We start from the raw sequence: 23,932 nt of genomic DNA, 5'->3' as shown, positions 1-23,932 counted from the left end.
GGATATACTATCCTAAAAATTTTCTTGCTTTTCCTTAAGGATATTCTATCCTAAAATTTTTATTCAGAATTATTCTTTAAAATTTTTAATAAGACTAAGATTAAATCAAACAAGCTTTCAAAATAATAAGTAAAAAAGTAAATAGTCGAAATATTTAGATTATCATTAATATAAGCCTCGTGGACTTATCCAAAAATCTTAACCCGGATTTCACCATACTAAAGATGGACCATCCACCCGGGTTAAGTAAAAGTTACTAACTGTTCTTAAGATGCAGGAAAATAAAAGTCAGAGGCACTAAAGGTTTCATCCCCACAAACAGAGGATCTCTTTGACCACGTGCATTATGAGTCAAGTAGCGAGTAAATAGGTAGACCAGGTCGTCCAACCGTTATACCTATATTAAGCTACACATAAGAAACAATCATTAGTAACAACAAATACTGAGGATCGTTGATCCTAAATCAACTCCGTAACTTTTGTCAAGGATAATTGATCCAGACGTGTCTCATGCATAACCTATCCTCGACATATATAATTCGTGCCCTAACATCAACCTTGCTCGAATATCTGAATTACACTAACCTTTCTAGTATATACTTATAAAAGTGAAAGGTTAATAAATATTCAATCAAGTATACTTTAAAGCAAAAGTATGCCCAAAAATACTTCAAGATTGCAAAGTGTGCTAGAGAGGACTTATCCTTTAATATCCAAGTGTGCTCTAAACACAAACTGTACCCGAAAAGTAAAGTTTGCTGGAGATTTTCTGAAATTAACAAGTATGCTAGGAGAACACTTGGATTGAGTCACCATTTGACAAGTATGCTCTAAGCATGAAGTTTACTCGGTAAACAAAGTTTACTTAAAAACCCTTGTAATTTCAGAAAATAATTCCAAAACTATGAAGTATGCTAGGCAAATACACATTTCAACTAAAACACTCAAGTTTACTCGAAACAGGTATGTAAAGCATATTCATACATGTATTTCATAATCATCAAGTGTGCTTGACAAAAACAACTTTATGAACACCCAAGTTTACTCGAAAGTATAAAATCATGAAAGTCTACCTGATAATACATGAATAATTCATTTAAGTACAGAAAATCATCAAGCTTGCTCGAATGAGTTAAAAATCCTATCAAAACACCTAAGTTTGCTAGAAAGTTCAAAAACATCAAAGCTTGCTAGAAATAACATATTAAAACTTATTCAAGTATTAAGCTTGCTCGAATGAGTTAAACATTCGATCAAAACATCTAAGTTTGCTAGAAAGTTTAAAAATCATCAAAGCTTGCTAGAAATAACATATTCAGACATATTCAATGTTAAAATGCAGCCCTTTTTGTCTTAAACCATATTTCAAACAATTTTATCATTGAATTTCAGAGTCTAAGAGCAAATGGTGCATTAAGAGATCAAATTCCAGTTATTTCTTTTCAAATCCTTTTCCTTTTATGAAAAGATCTCAACATGGGATCATATTGATTAAGTCACCTCTCAATACTTCATTCTCAGCATTATTATAATAGATCAGGCATGTTAATAGCAGGTCTAAACTTAGCATGAATTTCATTACATATTGGTGATATGATTAAGGTTCAATTAATTTGCATAATACAAAAATGGATAACACTTATTGTACTATGATGTCTCATATCTCTTCTGAAAGCTTATTTAGCTTTCCCCAGATCACCTCAATTTGACTTCAACCCCCTGATATGTATGTAAGAAAGGTGTGTACTGATGCATATATGTAAATTGTATAGATGTAAAATATAGTGATGCATATATATATATAAAGAGTAAATGTCGCAAAGATCGACGATTTTGACATATTCTGTGCCTATGTGTTATTTTATGCTTATGTGTTCTTAAATATTTTATTATTTGATTACGATATTAATAATTTATTTCTTGTATGTAATTCAGATGTCGAACGAGCACAATCACGATAATGAGCACAATCATGAAAACGAGCACAATCATAAAAATGAGCATACTCACGAGCACTATCACGAGAATAAGCATAATCATGAAATTCATAATCAATAAAATCGTCTGAATATGAATGCTATTGAAAATATGATAGCTCTGAAAATTAACGAAGCAATTCCTTTAATTGCTGATGCTATTAAGCAACCTGTTTCTATAATTAGGCATAAGACCGAGAGTAATAAACGCAAGTCTAACAATGAGGCTAGTCATAGCGTGAATGGAGGAAATAGCAACCCATTACCCAAAAAGACAAAAGTTCACGGTTGTACTTACAAGGATTTCTTAGCTTGTAAACCAACCGAATTCTCTGGAAATGAAGGACCTACTTCAGCACTACGCTGGTTAGAGAAGACAGGAGCCATAATAAGAATCAGTAACTGTGCTGAAGAAGATAAAATATTATATGCTTCTAACCTCTTCATTAATGAAGCAATGGAATTGTGGAATACAGTCCTCCAGTCAAAGGGAAGTCACATAGTCTATACTATGACTTGGGAAGAATTTAAATAAATAGTAGAAAGGAAATTTTGTCCTCCTCATGAAAGAGAAAATATTGCTACTATGTTCTTAAATCACAAGATGGAAGGTGTGAAGTGTTGTGAGTATACGACAAAATTCTTTGAATATGCAAGAATGGTACCGGCTTTGGCTTCGCCAGAATCAGTACTAATTTCTCATTATATTTGGGGATTAGTAAGTGAAATCCGCGATCTCGTAAAGTCAGCTAGACCTCAGACTATTGAAGAAACAGTTGAGCTAGCTAATACCTTGACAGACGGATTAGTCCGAACTCAGAAAGAAAACAAAAAGAAAGATCTAGCCCAGAAGATTACCCAAGAATTTCGGAAAAAGGGAACAGGGCAATCTTATGCTCATCCTTTCTGTAAAATTTGCAGAAAGATGCATTCAGGGAGATGCGCTTTTAAGAAAAGTAATTATTGCAATTTTTGCAAAATGGCTGGACATACGATGAAGAATGTAGAAGAAAACAGAGTCGTGTTTGCTATAACTGCAGAGAAACTGGCCACATCCATCCAGAATGTACAAAGCTGATAAAGGTGCCTGATAACAAAGCAAAGAACACAGATGGACCTAAGAAGAATACACGAGCTTTTCAGCTTACTGCACAAGAAGCGGCAATGATTCCAGACGTCATTGTGGGTACGTTCCTAATCAATAACGTTTACGCTAAAGTATTGTTTGATTCCGGAGCAAATCAAAGTTTTATAAACACGAAGTTTTGTCAAGCCCTAAATCAACCATTAACCAAACTTAATCAAGTCTGCATGGTAGAAATGGCCGATGGCAATTCGATTCATATTCATGAAGTACTTCAAGAAGAAGACATAAACTTACTAGGCTACAAGTTTAAAGCAAATTTACTCTTAATAAATTTGGTGGGATTCGATGTCATATTAGGAATGGACTGGTTAGTAGCCAATCATGCTCGAATCCTATGTAATTCAAATTCTATTGAAGTTCGCACACAAACGGGGAAAATCATTACCATTCAAGGAGATAAAATGCTCAAGCCTAGAAAGTTTATATCAGCAATGAAAGTGGCAAGCTATCTAAGGAAACAAGGCGTAGCATATATGATTTCTGTAATCATTTGTGCCAAAGGAAAAGAGCTAAAAGAAATTCCGGTAGTATCGGAATATTCTGACGTCTTTCCAGAAGATTTACCTGAACAACCGCCGGATCGTGAAGTTGAATTTAGAATCCATATAAAGTTGCTAAAGCACCATATAGATTAGCACCAACAGAGATGTTAGAATTAAAGAAGCAATTAGATGAATTGCCAGAAAAAGGTTTCATATGACCTAGCTCATCACCCTGGGGAGCACCAGTGTTATTTGTCAAAAAGAAAGATGGGTCAATGCGTATGTGTATTGATTATAGAGAACTGAATAAGGTCACAATTAAGAATCGGTATCCCTTACCAAGAATTGATGATTTATTCGATCAACTCCAAGGAGCTCGATATTTCTCTAAAATTGATTTACGCTCAAGATACCACCAATTAAAAGTGCAAGAAGAAGATATTCCTAAAACAACTTTTAGGACAAGATATGGTCATTATGAGTTTACATTCATGCCATTTGGTTTAACTAATGCACCAACTGCATTCATGGATATGATGAACCAAATATGTAAACCATATTTGGATAAATTTGTAATCGTTTTTATAGACGATATACTTATTTATTCCAAAACCAGTGAGGATCATGTCAAACATCTTCATACACTTTTGACACTATTGAGAAAACAGAAGCTTTACGCTAAATTCTCAAAGTGTGAGTTTTGGTTACAGGAAGTACAGTTTTTAGAACACTTGATTAACCATAAGGGGATTCACTTCCTAAGACTCCTACAGAAATTCGAAGTTTCTTAGGATTAGCAAGATATTATAGACGCTTCATTCAAAATTTTTCCCGAATAGCAGTTTCGTTAACTAAGTTAACGTGTAAGAATGTCAAGTTTGAATGGGGACCTAAGCAAGAAGAAGTTTTCGTAACTTTGAAGCAAAAGTTAACAAATGCCCCAATACTTGCACTACCAGAAGGAACTGAAGACTTCACAGTTTGTTGTGATGCTTCTAAATCAGGACTAGGATGTGTACTAATGCAACGTGAAAAATTTATTGCTTACGCATCTAGAAAGTTAAAGAAGCATGAAGAAAATTACACAACACATGATTTAGAATTTGGAACAATAATTTTTGCTCTAAAGATCTGGAGACACTATCTATATGGTAGTAAGTTTACTGTATTCACAGATCATAAAAGTTTAAAATATATTTTTGGGCAAAAGGAGCTTAACATGAGGCAAAGACGCTGGATGGAAATTCTTAGCGACTATGATTGTGAAATCCAATATCGTGAAGGCAAGACTAATATAGTAGCCGATGCATTAAGCAGAAAAGAGCATGAGAAACCTAAAAGAGTGCGAGCCTTAAGGTTAGAACTTCAAATCAATCTAATTGATGAAGTAAAGAATGCTCAGAAACAAGCAATTGAAGAAAATATATTGCTGATGAGAAAAGAAATGGTACCATTGATCTACTTGTCAAAGGAAATGATGAAATTATCCGAATGGAGAACAGGATATGGATACCAATCATAGGAGGATTACGAGACAAGATTCTTGAAGAATCCCATTATCCAAATACACAATGCATCCTGGAAGAGATAAAATGTATCAAGATTTGAAGAAAATCTATTGGTGGATAGGAATAAAAAAAGGACATAACTAGTTATGTTTCAAAATGCTTAACTTGTTCACACGTTCAAGCAGAACATCAAAAGCCATCATGATTACTTCAACAATTAGAAATGCTAGAATGGAAATGGGAATTTCTAACAATGAATTTTGTTACTAAATTACCTACCCCAAGAAGAGGTAATGACACAATCTGGGTAATTGTGGATAGATTAACAAAATCAGCTCATTTTATACCAATGAAGGAAACTTTCAATATGGAACAATTAGCTAAGATGTATGTAGACAAAGTTGTTTCATTACATGGAGTTCCATTATCCATTGTATCGGATTGGGATAGCCGTTTTACTTCTCATTTTATGAAAAGTTTTCAAGTAGCTATGGGAACAAAATTAAACTTGAGCACAGCATACCATCCACAGACCGATGGTCAAAGTGAAAGGACCATACAAACATTGGAAGACATGCTAAGAGCAAGTGTAATAGATTTTGGTGGAAATTGGAACTACCATTTACCACTAATAGAATTCTCCTATAATAACAGTTATCATACAAGTATTAATGCTGCCCCATTTGAAGCCCTTTATGGAAGAAGGTGCAGAACTCCAATATGTTGGGCACAAATATGAGGAAAACAATTATCAGGTCCTGAAATCATTCAAGAAAGTACTGACAAGATAAATCAAGTTAAGGAAAGATTAAAGACCGCACGAGATCGTTAGAAAAGTTATGTAGATCATCGACATAAACTATTGGAATTTCAAGTTGGAGACAGGGTGCTACTGAAGGTATCTCCATGGAAAGGAGTAATCCGATTCGGTAAAAGAGGAAAGTTAAGTCCACGATTTGTTGGACCATTTCAAATTATCAAACGAATTGGACCAGTAACCTATCAGCTAGAATTACCAGAGGAAATGTTAGGTATACATGATGTATTTCATGTAAGTAACTTAAGAAAATGTTTAGCTGATAAATCACTAGAAGTGTCCCTTCAAGATATAAAGGTGAATGAAAAGTTGAAATTCGTTGAGAACCTTTACAAATTGAAGATAGAAAGGTCAAGAATCTCAAGCACAAAAGAATAGTTCTGGTCAAAGTGAAGTGGGATTTATAACGTGGACCAGAATATACTTGGGAATTGGAATCCGAAATGAAACGGAAATACCCACACTTATTCCAATCAAATCTCGAGGACGAGATTCAAAATAAGGAGGGGAGACTATAACAAACCATAAATAAATAAAGGAACAAAAGAAGGGAAAAGTAAGGAATGAAAGGAAAAAATTCCATCCCACATTGGTGGAGGAAGGAAAATGAGAGCCTTCCACCATGGTATAAATAGGAGTGTAAGTCATTATCCCACATCGCTAAATTACAAAACTAGTGAGCTCTTTATAAGAAAGAAAACTCATATGTTAATGTTCTTATAAGACATATCACACCCAGTGGTCCTAGCGGAGGGTGCGAAGCAACCGAACGCGCACAGACACGGGCTCGGCGAAGTGCACCAAGTAAGGTCCTTTCCAGTTGGGATTATGCACCAACGTACTCGGATCGGGGGTCCCTATTCCACTCATAACATCGAGGTCCTGAGTGCATAGGGGGGGCGTACGATCATACTTAATGAGGATACCATGAGCACGTAATCTTTGAGCAAGTAAGCAAATAAACACATAAGTCCATGTAACGAATTGTAGTTTATAAATAATGAATAAACGAAATTGTAATTTGGATAGGATATATATGCTACCCCGAAAAGTAAAAGCGTAAAAAGGGGTGTAAGAAACTCACCTTTTAGTTGGGATAACAAACTTGAAAATGAAACGAAAGCGTGTTATATGAAACCAAACGATCAAATCTCACGAGCTAGAAATAATAAAAACACAAGAATTACTAACTAGTTTTAAGGAAAATAAAGGGTTAGTTTTAAGGTACATGTTTTATTATTTATATATACTTTTACCCATTTTAAAGTATTTTTAATAATTAAGTCTAACGGATTTTAATAAGTTATAATATTACTTATAAGGTGAATATTGATTATAATAATATTTACGAAAATTTAGCGTTTCCGGTATTGTTTTATTAGTATAAGCGTTTGTCGGTTTAGGATTTATTATATATATTATTTTTTTAATTATTCTACGAGTTTTAACGAGTGGTTTGGTTTGTAATAGTTGATTCTTGAACGAGATTTGCTAACGGAAATTAAAACATCTTTTATTTAACTATTAAAATACTTTTATTTATTTTGAATGATTTATAAATATATATTTAATTTGTTAAAACTATTAAAAATGGTTTTCAAAAAAATATAAAACGGGTTTGTTGTGACCCGGGTTCAAACCCGGGTCTCCATGACCAGCCAAAGAATACACAACCACTGGAGCACTTTAGTATTTCTGTTGAAAGGTGTAAACCAATTAAATAAAAACAGAAAAGTAAACTTCATCTTCTTCACCTTAAACCCTAGAAATTTCAATTCTCCATAACCATTACATGTTTGATAGATTTATGTTAGGGGTTTTGTTAGACGGATCAAACCAATGAAAACTCACCTATCAAATACCTTTGATGACACCGAAAAGTGGGTGAAAGTCGAGTTGGCCGGAACCGATTATATAAGAGCAAAATTGATGATATTCGCGAGTTTATGAGTGTGCTTTTATGTCTGTAGCATGTTTAGGAAGAGACTAGGATACTATTTATAGTTGTAATTGGTCGGTTGGATAATTATTTCGAGTTATTGAGATGTTAAAAAAATCCGACGGTTCAGAGTTGATAATCCGGCCGTTGGGTGTTTATTACGCGTAAATGGGTCTTGATTAGGTGTTAATATGATGGTGCAACGGGTTTAAGTCATTAAAACGGGATTAAAACGAGCGTTTCTGGATGCTTTTAAGGTCGCCGAAAATATTCTGCGTCGCCGCCCGCTGGTTGCCAGAAAACCTACGGGATGGAAGGGCTGGGGGGCTGGGGTTGGGTGTTTAATATAATATTATATTTTAAATATAAATGTTACACTTTAAGCCCCTAGAGTTTATTAACATATATATAACTAGTTTTAAACTTATTTTACTCCTTAACTTTATAAATATATATAACTAGATAAAAGTTTGTTATATTTATAACATTCTTAGATTGTTTACGTTTTATACCAGTTTAGATTTAAACTTTGATTGTTTTATAGACTTTTAAGGCTCGGAGATGCGTTAGTTGAACAATACGAATATAGAGTAAACGGATATGAACTATAAATCATTGATCATGATATAAATTGAATACTTTCAAAAACAAATACATTGAACTGATAAAACAGGTCGGTTAAACGAATTCAATATAAAAATACATAAACGTATTTGAAATATATATATTTATTTATTTAAATATAACAATAATCAAAAATTTAAAATGGGTCGGGTTTTCGGGTTTGAAAAGTAACGAATGTTACAATCTCGGGTGAAGTGCGATGGGTGCAATATGGCGCTTTGATGGCCATCGCGTATCGCGATGGGGTCCAGAACTTTCTATGAATAGATTGGCAACGGGACATTCAAATCTCGCACCAAAACTTCTTCTCTCTGAATTTCACACACATACACATAATATTAAGAGTATAATATAATACCCAAGTTATTGTAACGATATCCGATCGAAAGAAATATACATGAATCCAAAAGCTCTGCCTGTTAAGGTAAGACATTGTGCCATCGTGTAAAGTTTCTACTCTCGTGATTATTGTTATGATTATTGGTTTTATACTAATCTAGAGATACTACATTGTGTTTAAGGTGCTTAATACCAAGAGGCGTTTTCTTTATTTGTAAACCTGCAAGGTGAGACATTCGAGTTTTTGTACCACTCACATTTGTGTGAGACAACTATTTTCCGACACTGTCATGATGATTTCAAAACCTATAAAACTAATGGCAGATGGTCTAAATGTTTTCAAATATATTTTTAAAGTATTTTAATTACATTACAGTGATTAAGTCTCTGTAGACTTACGGGATGGTTACTACTGGTATTGTGGGGTTTTGTATACAAGGCTTCCCTACTGGGCTATTACACGTTACTTATTGGACAAGTGTTAGCCAATAGGTAATATAACCACAGCCATAGATACGGTCGAGTGACAAGTACCTTTCGGTAATTTGTAAGCAGGTAGGTCTAAAAACATCTTAATGCTGTAACTGTAAAATGTGTCATTTACAAATGAATGTACTCACTAGTATTTCTTGTTGATCAAATATTTTAAACATGTTTCAGGTGACTTGTTAGAGACAAAGGAATGATGCCTGCGGGCTTCCAGCTTAAATAAATGGCTTGTCACCAGAATAAAGAAATGTGTTTTGTAAATTAGGGTTTATCCCTATAAAGTTTATATTTGTATCAAAAGGGGTTAAATTCCCAGTTTATAATAAAAATAATCATGGTGTTTTTAATAACTCTGATCATTTTTCCTAACTACGGTTCTGATGAAACATTCCCCTGCAAAATATTTAATAAACACTGATACCACCACTCAATGTTCACGGCTTCCCTCCCAGGGTATAGGGGTCGGGGGCTGTGACAGTCGCCATAAGAGAGACCTTTATTTTACAAACAAAAAAAATCATAAAGTGTCGCAAACTTAGCACTAGCTAAGAAATTTCTTTCTTATTATTACTAAGCTTTTTTATTATTATAAAAGCATCGGGTTTTTTTCGATTTTCATAAACTTAAGCGAATTTTAAAGAGAGCATTTTCCTCTTCCCCTTCATCAACGCCGACAAATTCAGTTGAGAAATCATGGCACTACCCTCACCATAACCTTCATACCTCAAACCTACCGTCGAGAAGACAAGTATCGCAAGTTTCATCTTGTTTTATTTTAAATTTTATTTTTATTATTAACTTCCTTTTTTCATATATATATTATCCGATTTGAATATAACCAAAGCAATTTTATGTATCAAATCCTTTCGAGGACTATTTATGAAGTTTATAACTGAGTTTGGTTATTTGTGATTGCCGAGCCATTTTCGTTGTCATTCATGGTTGCATTGCTGAATTTGTTTACTATTATCTCAATCACGCGTTTTGTGATCAATTTCCCATAAACGTAACCGTTTAGTGGAAATTGGGATTTCAAACATGTTTAGGTACATATTGAATTTATATTACTTTTACACAAATTGTTTTGATTATTTTGTTTGGTTCTCTTTTCGTCCAATGTTTCATTGGATTGTTTTCTTGATGTCGTATCAATCTGAGACCAATGTTTTACTTTGATTTTGATGTCTCAAGTATATACTTGGTTAATCTTGCTGTGATTCAAAATTGATGTCTTATGGGGAATTTCCATTCATTAAACGAAGTTTCAAATTGATTTTTTACGTTGTTTTGACTCCAAGAACTCAAACTATTTTGATATTTCGATATTAAAGTTTCATTTATCAATTTTTTGCCGATGTGTTTTCGATTTACTTGTTGATATTTTGTTAGCACAATGTTACGTTTAATTTCCACGTTATTCTCGACCCGGTTATTTACAACTAATTACTGTGATGGTCATAACTTTGATGTTTTATCCGTGTTGTTATTGATAACCTAAGTTCTCCTGATTTCCATGGTATTATTTCAAGAATCAAAAGTCTTATTCATCGATTTTATTATTCTTGAACCTCAATGTTTACATTTATAACGGTATTAATGACGTCGAAAGTTTTATTTATTTATTTTTGTTATTTTGAACCCCAATAGCTCATTTATCAAATACGTGATTTTGAATTATAAAGTTTTTGTACATTAAAGAGTTCTCTTTTATTGATGTCTTGCAAAACCACACAATATGGCAAACTATGTTGACCATGCGACAAACCAAGTAATTACGGGTGCACACGTAATTATCAAAGTCCTCGCATGGAAATCATAGTAAGGATAGTTGTGTGCAATAACTCGAAACTTGGAATGATTTTAGAAAAACGGGACAAATGCAATATGATAAGGGCATGGTGGATACGCCGGTGGTACATCCTATATATAAGTGTGTGGCGTCTTTCGGGACATTTAAAGATCGACGTTATTTTTTTTATTTATATGTATATAAAAAAATGTTTAAACTTTTAACAACTATATGTACCACTTGTTTCTTTTATTATTTTATTATTTTATTTTCGGGACGAAATTTCTAAAAGTTGTGAATCCTGTAACATTCATTAATTTTCAAACCCGAAAACCCGACTCATTTTAATTTTTCGATGTGATTCGGTTAATTATACATATACTCTTTTGTTACATATTTCATACGTAATAGTTTTTCTTTCCTAAAGTTATTTAATAATACTAATCATTACTAATATATATATATATATATATATATATATATATATATATATATATATATAGGGGTGGGATCTAGAGAGAACTCCTCTTAAAGAGAGAACTAGTAAAGAATTATTTTTAACTATTTTTAAAAAATTATTTTGTGATTTTTTTTTCTTTCCTCCTAATAAGATGATATTGTTCCTAAAAAAATAAAAAATAAAAAAAACCGTCGATGTAATGCGTATGTGCATTAATGTGTATTTTATATATTTTTTTTGAACGGCAACTTTCATTAAACAAGCCAAATTAGCAAGAAGCTAAGGCCAAGAAAACAATACAGCAACAGAAAACACTTAGAAAGAAAAATTACACCAATCTCTCCAAGATAAACCATTAAACGGCGATCTGTTCTTTATCCAAAGATACGCCAACAATTTAACGTCATTAATCACTTTATCAACCGAGCTCTCCTTATTTTCAAAGATAGTTTGGTTCCTTGCTTTCCAAATGCACCAACATGTAGTCATAATAATACCTTGTAGAACCTTTTTCTTTTTGTTGCAAAAAGGAGCTGTTTTATGCATTATAAGAAGATCACGAACCACGAAAGCGGAAATGGGAGGGATCTTGCACCAAGAGCCAATACATTGCCAAACACGATTTGCCATTTGACATAAGAGAAGCAAGTGATTTGCGTTTTCCGGGCCTTCCTCATAGAAAGGACAAATGGTCGTATTGACCGGAATGTTTCGAAAAGCAAGAACTTCCCGAGTCGGTATCCGGTCCATCTCAGCTTTCCACATAAAAATGTTTGTTTTTTTTGGGACCCAATTGTTCCAACCCATTACAAACGAACCATTTAGACCAAAAGTATTAAACAAAACCTTTTCATAGACGCCACCGAAAACTCCCCCGAAGAGTCGGCGGTCCAAACCCATTTGTCGAGTTGATCCGAAAAATTAACATGTTGTAGTAAATTTTTTAGATCAACTAATTCATTTCTTTCATCCTCGTTCAAAGACTTTCTTTTCCATTTCCACTTCCAAGAACGACTCCTCTCATCAAAGCAATCCACAGCATAACCATTTTTATAGCCCACGTTAGCAAAAAGGTTTGGAAAAGCATCCTTGAGAGGTTCTGATATCAACCACATATCAATCCAGAACCTTATTCTCCTACCATTACCAAGTTTACCTTGAACATGAGTACCAAGTTTTATACTTGAAACAGCCAAATGGTTCTCCAACTTTGCAATTGGCTTCCAAACCCCTGTGAAGCGCTTAGCATGCATGGGGAAGAATTGGCCAAGATCTATTTGAGCTATGAATTGACATGATCACTTTTCGCCATAACGAATCATCTTCGAGTTTGAATCGCCAATACCATTTTGATAATAAAGCAACGTTTGAGTCTCGGAGAGGAGAGAGACCAAGACCACCAGCTTCAATTGGCATAGTAACCCGATCCCAACTTACCCAGCATATCTTATTTATGCCCGAGTTACAACCCCAAAAAAAGAATTCCTCCTTTTTGCTTCGAGTTGCTCAATGATCTTTTGAGGAGCTTTATATAAAGAAAAGAAATACGTAGGTAGAGATTCCATTACCGATTTTAATAGAGTAAGCCTTCCACCTACAGAAAGCGAGGTTGATTTCCAAATGGCTAGACGTTTGTCAAAAGTGTCCAAAATCGAAGACCAGTTTGCAATCCGATTCATGTTGGCTCCTACCATGAGACCTAAGTATGAAAAGGGAAGTTGGGTTGAATTACAACCCAAAAGATCCGCCATATCAGAAGCTTCCCCATCATCCACCTCAACTCCAATTAATTTCGATTTACAAAAATTAATTTGTAAACCAGAAATAAGAAAGAAACATCTTGGAATACGTTCATGTTAAGAATATTTCTTTGATTCCAATCCCCTGTGATTAACACATCGTCCGCGTAAAAAAGGTGTGTAATAACCGGCCCGTTATGAGGAGTTTGTAAACCATGAAAAATGCCTTTATCACTCGCGCAATTAATCATACAAGAAAGGGCCTCCATACCTATTATAAAGAGGAAAAGAGATAAAGGATCACCTTTCCGGACTCCCCGATGATATTGAAATTCAAAGGTTGGCGACCCGTTAATGAGAACAGAAGACCGAGCCGAAGATAAAAGGCCTCGAATCCAAGTGCGCCATTTAACAGGAAAATTCATTTGCTCTTGAACCGAATCCAAGAAGTTCCAGTTTATATGATCAAAAGCTTTCCCGAAGTTAATTTTAAATAAAAAAGATTTGGATTTACTCTTTTTTAACCATGAAACAAGCTCGTTGATGATTAGCGGACCGTCAATAATATTCCTCCCTTTAAGAAATCCCGATTGAGATTCTGAAATAACCGAACCAATCACCTTTTTAAGCCGATTTGCTAAAACCTTCGAAATTACTTTAGTTATCGAACCGATTAAATTGATTGGACGAAATTCATGAAAACCCATTGGGTCCTTTGATTTTGGAACCAAAGATATAAATGAAGCCCCACACCCATGTGACAATTTTCCAGAGTTAAAGAACTGGTTCAAAACATTAATATAATCTATGCCAACTAAATCCCAGAAATGCTTTATAAATTTGAAATTAAAACCGTCAGGCCCGGGTGCACGGTCTCCATCACAATCCCAAACAGCGGACTTGATTTCCGAAGTAGTAAAAGGCAAGATCAGAAAATTGGCATCAGAATCAACTAACTTCTTAATATTGTAGCATTCGAAACTCGGTCTGTTTAGAACCGATTCCTTGAACCTTGAAGAGAAAAATTTTAGAGCCTCCTTCTTCACTATCTTTGGATTATTTGACCAACCGCCATTCACTATGACCCCGTGCAACCTATTTCTCATGGATTTTGTTTTAATGATTCGATGAAAGTAAGCCGAGTTGTCATCTCCGTATGAAGCCCATTTAATCCGAGATTTTTTACATATATCTTTTGCCACTTGAGATTCCAATTCCATTAAATTCGCCAAACATTCTGAATGTATCCACTGTTCCTCTTCAGATAATGATCTGATCTCCATAATTTCATCCATGTGATACAAATCACTAGATAAACAATTATGAAGCTCTTCCTCCTTTCTCCTTTGATCCCCTAACCACTTTTTGATTTCTTGTTTAAAAAACTTCAATTTCTCTGCCAAATAAGAATCTGGTAGACCAGTGAAACTGAAACTTCATTTGCATTTTTTACCACAGTTTCCAAATCTGCTTTCTCTAACCAAGAATTAAAAAACCTAAAAGGAATAGGCCTAAAATCCATTGGATCGATAGACAAGATTAGAGGGGAGTGGTCTTATAGATATTGTGGAAGAGCTGTTAGACATGCGTCAGACCATTTCTCCATAAAATTTGGGCACACCAGAAAACGGTCAATCTTTTTTGCACAAGTGAATTGTCTGCCCTTCATGGCAAACTCAGATAGATTCGAGTTGTAGATGAATTCGTTGAAATCCCTAGCTTCTGATTGATTAAAAACCGAATTACGTCTGTCTTCCGAAAACCGCATTAAAATCGCCAAATATAACCCATATCCCCTGTTTTAACACTTTTAACTCGGAAATTTCGATCCATAATGTCTCTTGGTCGATTGGCTTTGAGGTGCATAAACGTTTAGAATGTGAATCTTGTATTTTATATATAAAATAGTGTTTTACTACATATAATACAACACAAATACATTATCTAATACACACTATTTAATATATGCAAATACAACACTAATAATTGTATGCAAAATACATTATTGCATATATGTAATATAACAGTAATGCACGTATGCACTATATCGATTTTTTTTAATTTTTGTATATAATATAACACTATTGCAAATATACAATACAAACAACTATATATATGTTATTCAACACTATTTCAAATATCAAAATGCACACTATTGCACATATGCATTATAAAAAAAAGTCGGTGTATTGCATATATGCATTTCTCGTTAATTTATTTTTTATTTTTTTTATTTTTATATTTTTTTTGTGGTGAAGAATAACAACATATAAGAAAGATGAAAGAAAACAAAATTGAAAAATATTTTTTTTAATTAAATTAAAATACTTCATTATTAGTTCTCTAGTTCTCTCCATAAAATGTAGTTCTCTCATGATCCTCTCCCTATATATATATATATACATATAAATTATAAGTCATGATTTTTTTTCTCTATTCAAATATCACATAAATAACATTATTGATGCATAACCAAAGTACATCCTTTTAAACTAGTTATGTCACATTTATTTTTGCCTAAAGTTATTTATTTTTAAAAAGATGAAAAATATCTTCCTTCACCATTTAAATTTTGGTCAAACCTCCTTCCCCAAAGCACTCTCTTAATCAATTTTCCCATTAAAACATTCTAAAGGAATAACATCCTTATTTTAGTATAAATAGAACCTACTCCCACCCTTTTCATGCTGGCACCACTCTTTGACAAATTTAAGAGATTATTTTTTCCATTTCAAATGTAAGGTTTTAATTATTTAAGTCTTCTTCATCTTATTTCTATTTATTTAATTCTTGTTCATACTAGTTAATCAAATGGTCATCTATCTATTCTAATAAAAGACTACCATTTTTGTCACTTGTCAATACCATAGCCCTCCTTACATTTTTTTCAACCAATTTTCATATATGGTCCTTATCTTTTAAGTCATTTCAATATATGACATTAAAATTATAGGTTTGTTCCAACTAAATCCATTACTACATGTGATAAGTATTCTTCATATGGATTGACAAGAGACGATTAGTGAATTTTGAAGTGTTAATTAAAGTGTTTATTATGGTTTATATTCAAAATAATAAACAATAAACATTTTATTCATAATATGTGGAATGAGAACAATAGACTTGGACTAAATTCTGATAACGTCAGCGGCTAAGGCTTAGCCTTTAATACCTAAAAATACATATGATTTTATAACTAAAAGTTTTCGGGTTGACCGAAACCTAGAATTCGGACCCAAGAACCAACCTGAATTACTTCGGTTCAAGTTCGGGTTAGTTTTTTCTTGGGTTCGAGTTTCTCGGGTCAGGTTAGTTTGGGTTCAGATACGGGTTTTCTTGGGTTGGGTTTCATGTTACAGGTAAAAGTGGCAGCCCTACTTTCCACAATTATAAATAAGAATCACTACATTCATTTTATGCAACTTTAAATCTTCTAATATTCTTTTAACTCATAATCATCAGTACTATTTGAACATGGTTTTAATGTTAGTATGTAATTTTCATTTTCCTGGAAATTACATTCATATCAAATAAACAAATCATTTTGTTATATATAAATTTTCGGTTTTATGTTGCTTGATTATACAATTTTTAATTATAAAATATAAAGTCAATTAAAAATTTGTCATATACAGAATATTAATGACAACAAATTTATCATGATTTATCAAATTCAAATTGTAAAGATTCTAAGGATAATTATATCATTAAAGTTCAGGTATATGGTTTTTAGAATAATCATATTTTTTTTGGATAAACATGAGGAGATGTTCTCAAATGACATCATATTAATTGATTAAAAGCTATGATATTTTATGTGTATTAATATTTTTTTATTAGTATCATGGATATATATTATCATTTATCTAGAGTCGGTATGTACTTGGAGAACTTTTTTTGTCACACGGACAACTATATATAGCTATATCAAGAGTTATAAACAGGCCTATATGTTATTTTATTTAGAGTTACAAGCAGACGTGGACTAAAAATTTTGATTTTTGATAAAAAAATGTATACCTACTAATACAATCACAAATGTAGTGTAAAAGGATATTTTTACCAATTTGTAACATATTTGTGTAATATTAGTTATGCAATTTCTGTAATTTTAATTTAATTGTAATTGTATTAACAATATATGATCAATTTGCTGACTATATTTCACTTAATGGTCAAAGTTTAAAATTTTCAACAATTACCCGTGTAATACAGGAGCCTCAAACTAGTATGGCCATAACACAATCACGTCTAGGAATCCACCTAATCCATACACCATGGTGTATAGGGTGGATGAGACAAAGAACACAAGAAGATGATCGATTACACGAAGGTCACACTTGAAACGTTCTTTTATTTTTCTGTTTTGAATCGTTATTTTTATTAAAATGAACCAAGGATTTTTGATGATATATGCTAATAAATTTTATATAATCATATCCAAAATAGTCCACAATTTTATTTCATCAAAATCATTTTCGAAATCGTTAACATATTGATTTTAGCAATATTTCAGTTTTGACATTAGATATAGCCGTCAACGAAAGAGACATATCTTGTTCATAACAAACTGAAAAAGTGCAATACCAAATTCTATGATATACTTCATTTAAATACGGTTCTAAAAACTATTTTTACGCATTTTTATTCATTCGTATGAATTCGCAAAAAATATTTTATAAACAGTGCGCAGATTCGTACCATCTGATTTACACGGCTGTTTTGTCCTATTTAGGTTACGAATTTGTGAAAATTTTCTAAATGAACGTTGCTCAAAACATTCTAGTTTAGTAGACAGGAAAGTCTTGATTTAAAATAAAATTATTTGATATTTTAAATACCTTAAACAAAGCAAGAAAGTTTCCTGTCCAAAAACTGATTTTGTATTTCATCTTCCTTTTTATCTTTTCCTTGTTTTTTTTATCTTAGTTTTTTTATACATTTGATTTAGTATTCTTTAAACTTTACAATCCCATTAGTTATTCTTTAATTATTATATTTTGTTTATTTATAGTTCGTGAAGTTCGATCGTTCATTTTCTTTAACGCGCTTTCGGTTGTCATTTCAAGTTTGGTTTTAATCTCAAAGGTGATTTCTCACATCCCCTTTTACGCTTTCACACATTTTGGGGGTAGCATATATATCCTATCAACATTACAATTTCGTTTATTCATTATTTGCAAACTACAATTCGTTACATGGACTTGTGTGTTTATTTGCTTACTTGCTCAAAGATTACGTGCTCATGGTTTCCTCATTAAGTATGATCATAACCCCCCCCCCCCCCTTTGTGCTCAAGGCATTTGTTGTTATGAGTGGAAAAGGGCCTCATTATCCGAGTACGTTGGTGCATAATCCCAACTGGAAAGGACCTTACTTGAGCTTATCTGAGTACGTTGGTGCACAATTCCCAACTGGAAAGCACTTTACTTGCTCATTTACACTTGTTCATGGAATTGTATGATTTTTATGTACTTATATCAAACTTGTGTGAACTCACCAACTATTCATTTAGTTGACATTATTTTATATATATGCTACAGGTAGATCTATTCGAAGTTGACACAAGAAGAAGACATTAGGACTTAGGGTTTTTCCATAAATGGATAAGTTGTTAAAATTTCCTTGTGTTTTCCGTGTATTTCTTGTTACAAAACTATGTACTTTATGTTTAAATTAATTAATGATAATATTGTCACTTAATCGTGTCACATGTGTTTTGAGTAATCTGTACGTCACACTTAGGCATTTCCGCTTTAGCTGGGGTGTCACAGTTTAGAAGAGTCTGCAACCCTTTAAACTTCTCATATATTATTAGGGTCTGCAACCCTTTAACCTTCGCATATATTATTAGGGCCCGCAACCCTTTAACCTTCGCAGAGTATATTAGGGTCTGCAACCATTTAACCTTCGCATAGTATATTAGGGTATGCAGCCCTTTAACCATACATTCAATCCATCCTTCAATCATACATACATTTTCCTTATATAACATACTTTCGTACATACTCCTTTTATTACTTACCTTCATACATGCATATTTCATACTATACATAATACACGTTACTTTCCCTGACAATATGTGCAATATCCAAAGATCATTCACGCACCGACAAGCATTCATTCATAACATTCATACATTCTATCATATTAATCATCATAGCATACACTTACCATTTAAGGTAAGTGTATTAACATTCACATCGAGTATGCACACAGCCCCGAAAACATAGCAAGGAAATGGGGCTAGAAACTCACCTGAGTCCTATTACGTTCACCGTTAATGGTTATTTCTTTCTATAGCTGGGCACGACTAACTGTATAACGATTACGCATATTAATCAACTATCACTATCCATAAGTATTTCTAGTTTAATATAATTCCACAACAAACGGGGGTCCGGGGGCAGCGCCCCTGGCAGCGGGGTTCTAGGGGCAGCAACCCGTAGCGGGATCCAAGGGGTAGAGCCCCTGGCTGGGGTTAAGCTTGATTTGTTAGAAATTTTATTTTCATTAACTGTTCTTAACAAAATTTCCATTAGAAATCTTAAATTATTATTTTATTGTTAACTCATTCGTTGTAACGAATGGCCTTTGATTAAGCCGCATTCGTTATCTTAACATAACGAATAAGTGAGTAACGAATGACCTGATTCGTTATCTTGATTCGTTATCTTGATTCGTTATCCTGATTCGTTATCTTAACATGATCTGATTCGTTATCCTGACATGATCTGATTCGTTATCCTGATTCGTTATCCTGATTCGTTATCTTAACTAAGAGAATGAGCATATAACGAATGAGAAGGGTTCATTCATCCTGAGGACACGCGAATGTATCCAATTCATTATGGTTTTCTAACGAATGACCAAAGATTCGTTTGGTATAAAGAATTAGGCATCAGACTTATCTAAATCTTTGACTCTAGGGTCAAAGTTAAAATCGATAAGAACAATAAACAGTCAACAGATATTGGATTTGCAATTAACACTCTAATCGTGATGAAACAACACGAGTTTGGTATCAATAGACTCGCAATCTCAGCGCTAACAAACCCTAATCACCCAAACATACATACATCGCGTTTACACAGTGTGTTTGATCATTGTCTAGACCCGGTTTATTAATCAACCGATTAACCCATCATATGTTAATGAATTTCAGTGAGATTTGTTGCGTTGGATTCGTTTTTACCATACTCAAACAGATCTACGATTTCTAAAAAAATCTGAACCTAAACGAACAAGTTCTCGTTATAAACGTACCTTAAATGAATCGATTTACGAACACGATCTAGTCTTGATGATGTTTTGGTTCGTCACTACGTTCTAGCACCAACGGGTTCGGGTTTCCACCTTCGGATCTTGGCTCGGGATATAGGATGGTGTTTGTGTGTGTTTTTAAAGGTGTAGGCTATGGTGTAGAGATGGATAAAAATGGAAAGATTTAGGGTTTAAGGGGTTTTTATACTCCCTTAAGCCCAATGACCTAAGGCTCATTCCATCCTTTATTCTATCTTTTAAAAACCAAGCCCACCCTCTTATAGTTTATTATCTAAGCCGATACATGACACATTTTTGAACAAACGAAATTCTCTTTTATTATTATAACCGAAAGTAAAGTATGATGTTACAATTCATATAATTGTATTGAAGCCAATGAACAGCAGCTCCAGCAAAAACAGCTAAAATCACTCTATTCATGTAATTGGTGTTCCATGTGACGATTGTGAATACAAATAAAAAATAAAAGAAGTCCCGCTTTGCTATCAAAATGGAAAACGCAGCCTCAAAACCCAATCTCCCGCCCCTGTGAAGAACCATATGAATGAAACCTAAATAAACTAATAACCTAAATCTCAACGAACAACACATAATGAGCACTAATATTGTTTGAAATTACTTATTGGGTTGATTGGTTAGTACTTGTATGATCGCCTACGAATCGGGTCGAATAGGCTGTGAGATATCGCCTGCTAGAGATCGAACGGATTTGGATTTGGATTTGGATTTGAAATTGGATTTGGATGACGGCTGTTAAGAATTTTAGATTAAAAAACTAACAAGTTAAATTGTTTTATATTACTAATGGGCTGAACATAGAAAACAAAATAAAAACTAATGGACCATCAATATGTGCTAAAGTATTTGTATATTCTAGTTGGCCCCAAGCCTACTCATATTGATTCGGTGATGCACTATGATTCGATTAATCGTTTCAGTTTTTTTGTTTTTTAATATATGGTTTACCGAAATCAAATAAAAAAATTGTTTTACAAAAAAATAATCGAATTGTTGAAAAAGTGTAGCGAATGTGTAGCAAGTTGCTACGCATTTGTCACGCATTTTCAAATTTGATGTCGTTATTCAATTTTCGAGGTTCATAGGTAGTTTTTTTATATTGCATTCTTTACACAACTTCATTATACATGGATTACTTTTTCCTCACAAACTTATACATATTAACACTCACATACATGAGCGTGTTGTAACATCCTAATTTTAGAATTTAATAAAAGAAAGTCTATGATACGAAACGAGTGTTAAAATGTAATTAATATTAAATATTAAAAAGAATAATGGACTTAGGTAATTAAATGGATTAAGATGGTGGGATGGGTCTTAGGTCCATGGGCTTTAAGGAGTATAAATATCTCCTTAAGCCACCCTAAAACCCTAAATCCTCATTCCATCATCCATAATCTCTACACACTCAAAAACACACCCACACACCTCTTTGTTAATCACGGCCGAGAGAGGAAAGGGAAGAACGAGATCGTACGAGCGTGATTATTAATAGAACTTCCATATACAAGATATACGCAAGATCTAGAGTTCATAACCGAACTAATCGCGACCAAACGAACCCAGCAAGGTATATTTTTGATCTTAAAGTTTACGTTTTTATAAACGTTTAGTCTTGAAACTTGAACCTAGAGTAGATCGGGTATAAACGAGTGTTAAAGTAGTAAACTTGATGTTAAAAATGAACCTAACGAACTTATAACCATGAACGGCTCGTTTAAAATAAACCTTAGATCTAGTATTGAGCGTGTTAAGCCTAAAGGTCCAAACTTTATGCTTTTCCGGGCCGAGTTTTACCCGAAAATGATCATGGGAATACTCACGGGTTTGGTTAATATCGTATCGAAGGGTTACACGTTAAAACGGAGATGATTATGGGGATTAAGAACGAACATGTAGCTGTTGCTGCAAGTTCGCGAAGTAAGTTCTTTGCTACAAGTTCGTTGCTATAAATTTGCTTGTTGTTAAGTTCGCCACACCTAAGTTCTCTTATCAGAAGGTTTACTTATATATCTAAGTTTGCTTATCCATAAGTTCGTTTATATATATAAGTTCGCTCATCAATAAGTTCGCCTATATATTTAAGTTCGTTTATCAATAAGTTCGCTTATATATCTAAGTTCTCTTATCAATAAGTCCGTCTATATATATAATTTCACTCGTCAGTAAGTTCGCTTACACTCAAGTTCGCTTACATTGAGACCCGGATACATGGCGACTTGTATATGTAGACATATATGTGTACAAACGTGATGGCGTGCAATGTGAGGGCTTATGAGATCAAAATACAAGGGAATTAAAATAAAGGAGATACCATAAAGATGCTAAGTAAAAGAAAGCTAATACTAGGCCACTAGATAAAATCAGACGAGTATTTATACGTGTAACTTATATACAGTTAGCAGAGCTCAACTAAAGAAATGATTAACTATTAACGGAGAAAGAAACGATTTCCAGGTGAGTTTCTAGCCCCATTCCTTGTTATGTTTCGGGGCTGTGTGCATACTCGATGTGATTAGTTAATACACTTACCTTAAGTGGTAAGTGTATGCCATATATGATATATGTGATAGATATGAATGATTGTTTGTCGGTACGCGAACGATCTTCGGATATTGCGTGTACTGTCAGGTTATAAATAAATGTATGAATATTATATATGGATGATATGTGATCGTTATAAATGAACACTTGTCGGAGCGTGAACGATCTTCGGATATTGCACGCATCGATAATGAGTATGACTGTTAATTGAATGATGTGAAGAACGCCTAGAGTGTTCTTATGCTACGATGTAATTATTGTATATGTGAAGTATGTGTATACAGGTACAAGAATGATATATGAGTTTTACGTCCGACGAAGTAAGTTAGGATGGCGAATCCCTCTAACTTTCGTTGGACATAGACTTATCACGTGATGGCGTAGTTAAGGACTTTGGGCCTTATACGTATTTTGGATAGGAGCCAGCATAGGAAGGGATTGCGGACCTTATACGTGCTGTAATAGTATTGTGGTAGCATAGGGTAGGACTGCGGACCTCGTACGTGCTATGATATAGGTTGCAACATAGGGAAGGACTGTGGACCTTGTACGTGTTGTTAATATAGGATTGTATAGGGAAGGACTGCGGACCTTGCACGTACCATAAATAGTGAACATAGGTAAGGGATGCGGACCTTTTACATGTTCACGACCTTGAATATAGGTATAGACGGCGGACTATGAACATACTCTCGGTGGACTGAGGTAAGTATTAGTATGTATGTACGTATGACAGAAAGGTAACTAGTTTAGTATGGGTATCTATCTACGGAT

The 23,932-nt window shown here is 33.6% G+C and overlaps 1 protein-coding gene across 1 annotated transcript; it reads right to left on the bottom strand.

Moving 5' to 3' along the window:
- Positions 1-11,885: 11,885 nt before the first annotated feature.
- Positions 11,886-12,320, bottom strand: LOC143622625 (uncharacterized). The gene has a single exon (XM_077093716.1). It carries the CDS (start codon positions 12,318-12,320, stop codon positions 11,886-11,888), a length of 435 nt encoding a protein of 144 aa, XP_076949831.1.
- Between the last annotated feature and the right edge of the window lie 11,612 nt (positions 12,321-23,932).

This window comes from Bidens hawaiensis, unplaced genomic scaffold, assembly GCF_021521415.1.
Source record: "Bidens hawaiensis isolate Kalapana, Puna unplaced genomic scaffold, B.hawaiensis_p1.1 tig00003237_1, whole genome shotgun sequence".
In the NCBI taxonomy this organism is placed as follows: domain Eukaryota; kingdom Viridiplantae; phylum Streptophyta; class Magnoliopsida; order Asterales; family Asteraceae; genus Bidens; species Bidens hawaiensis.
Note: the sequence above shows the minus strand (reverse complement) of the source record. Positions and strands in the feature narration are given on the sequence as shown.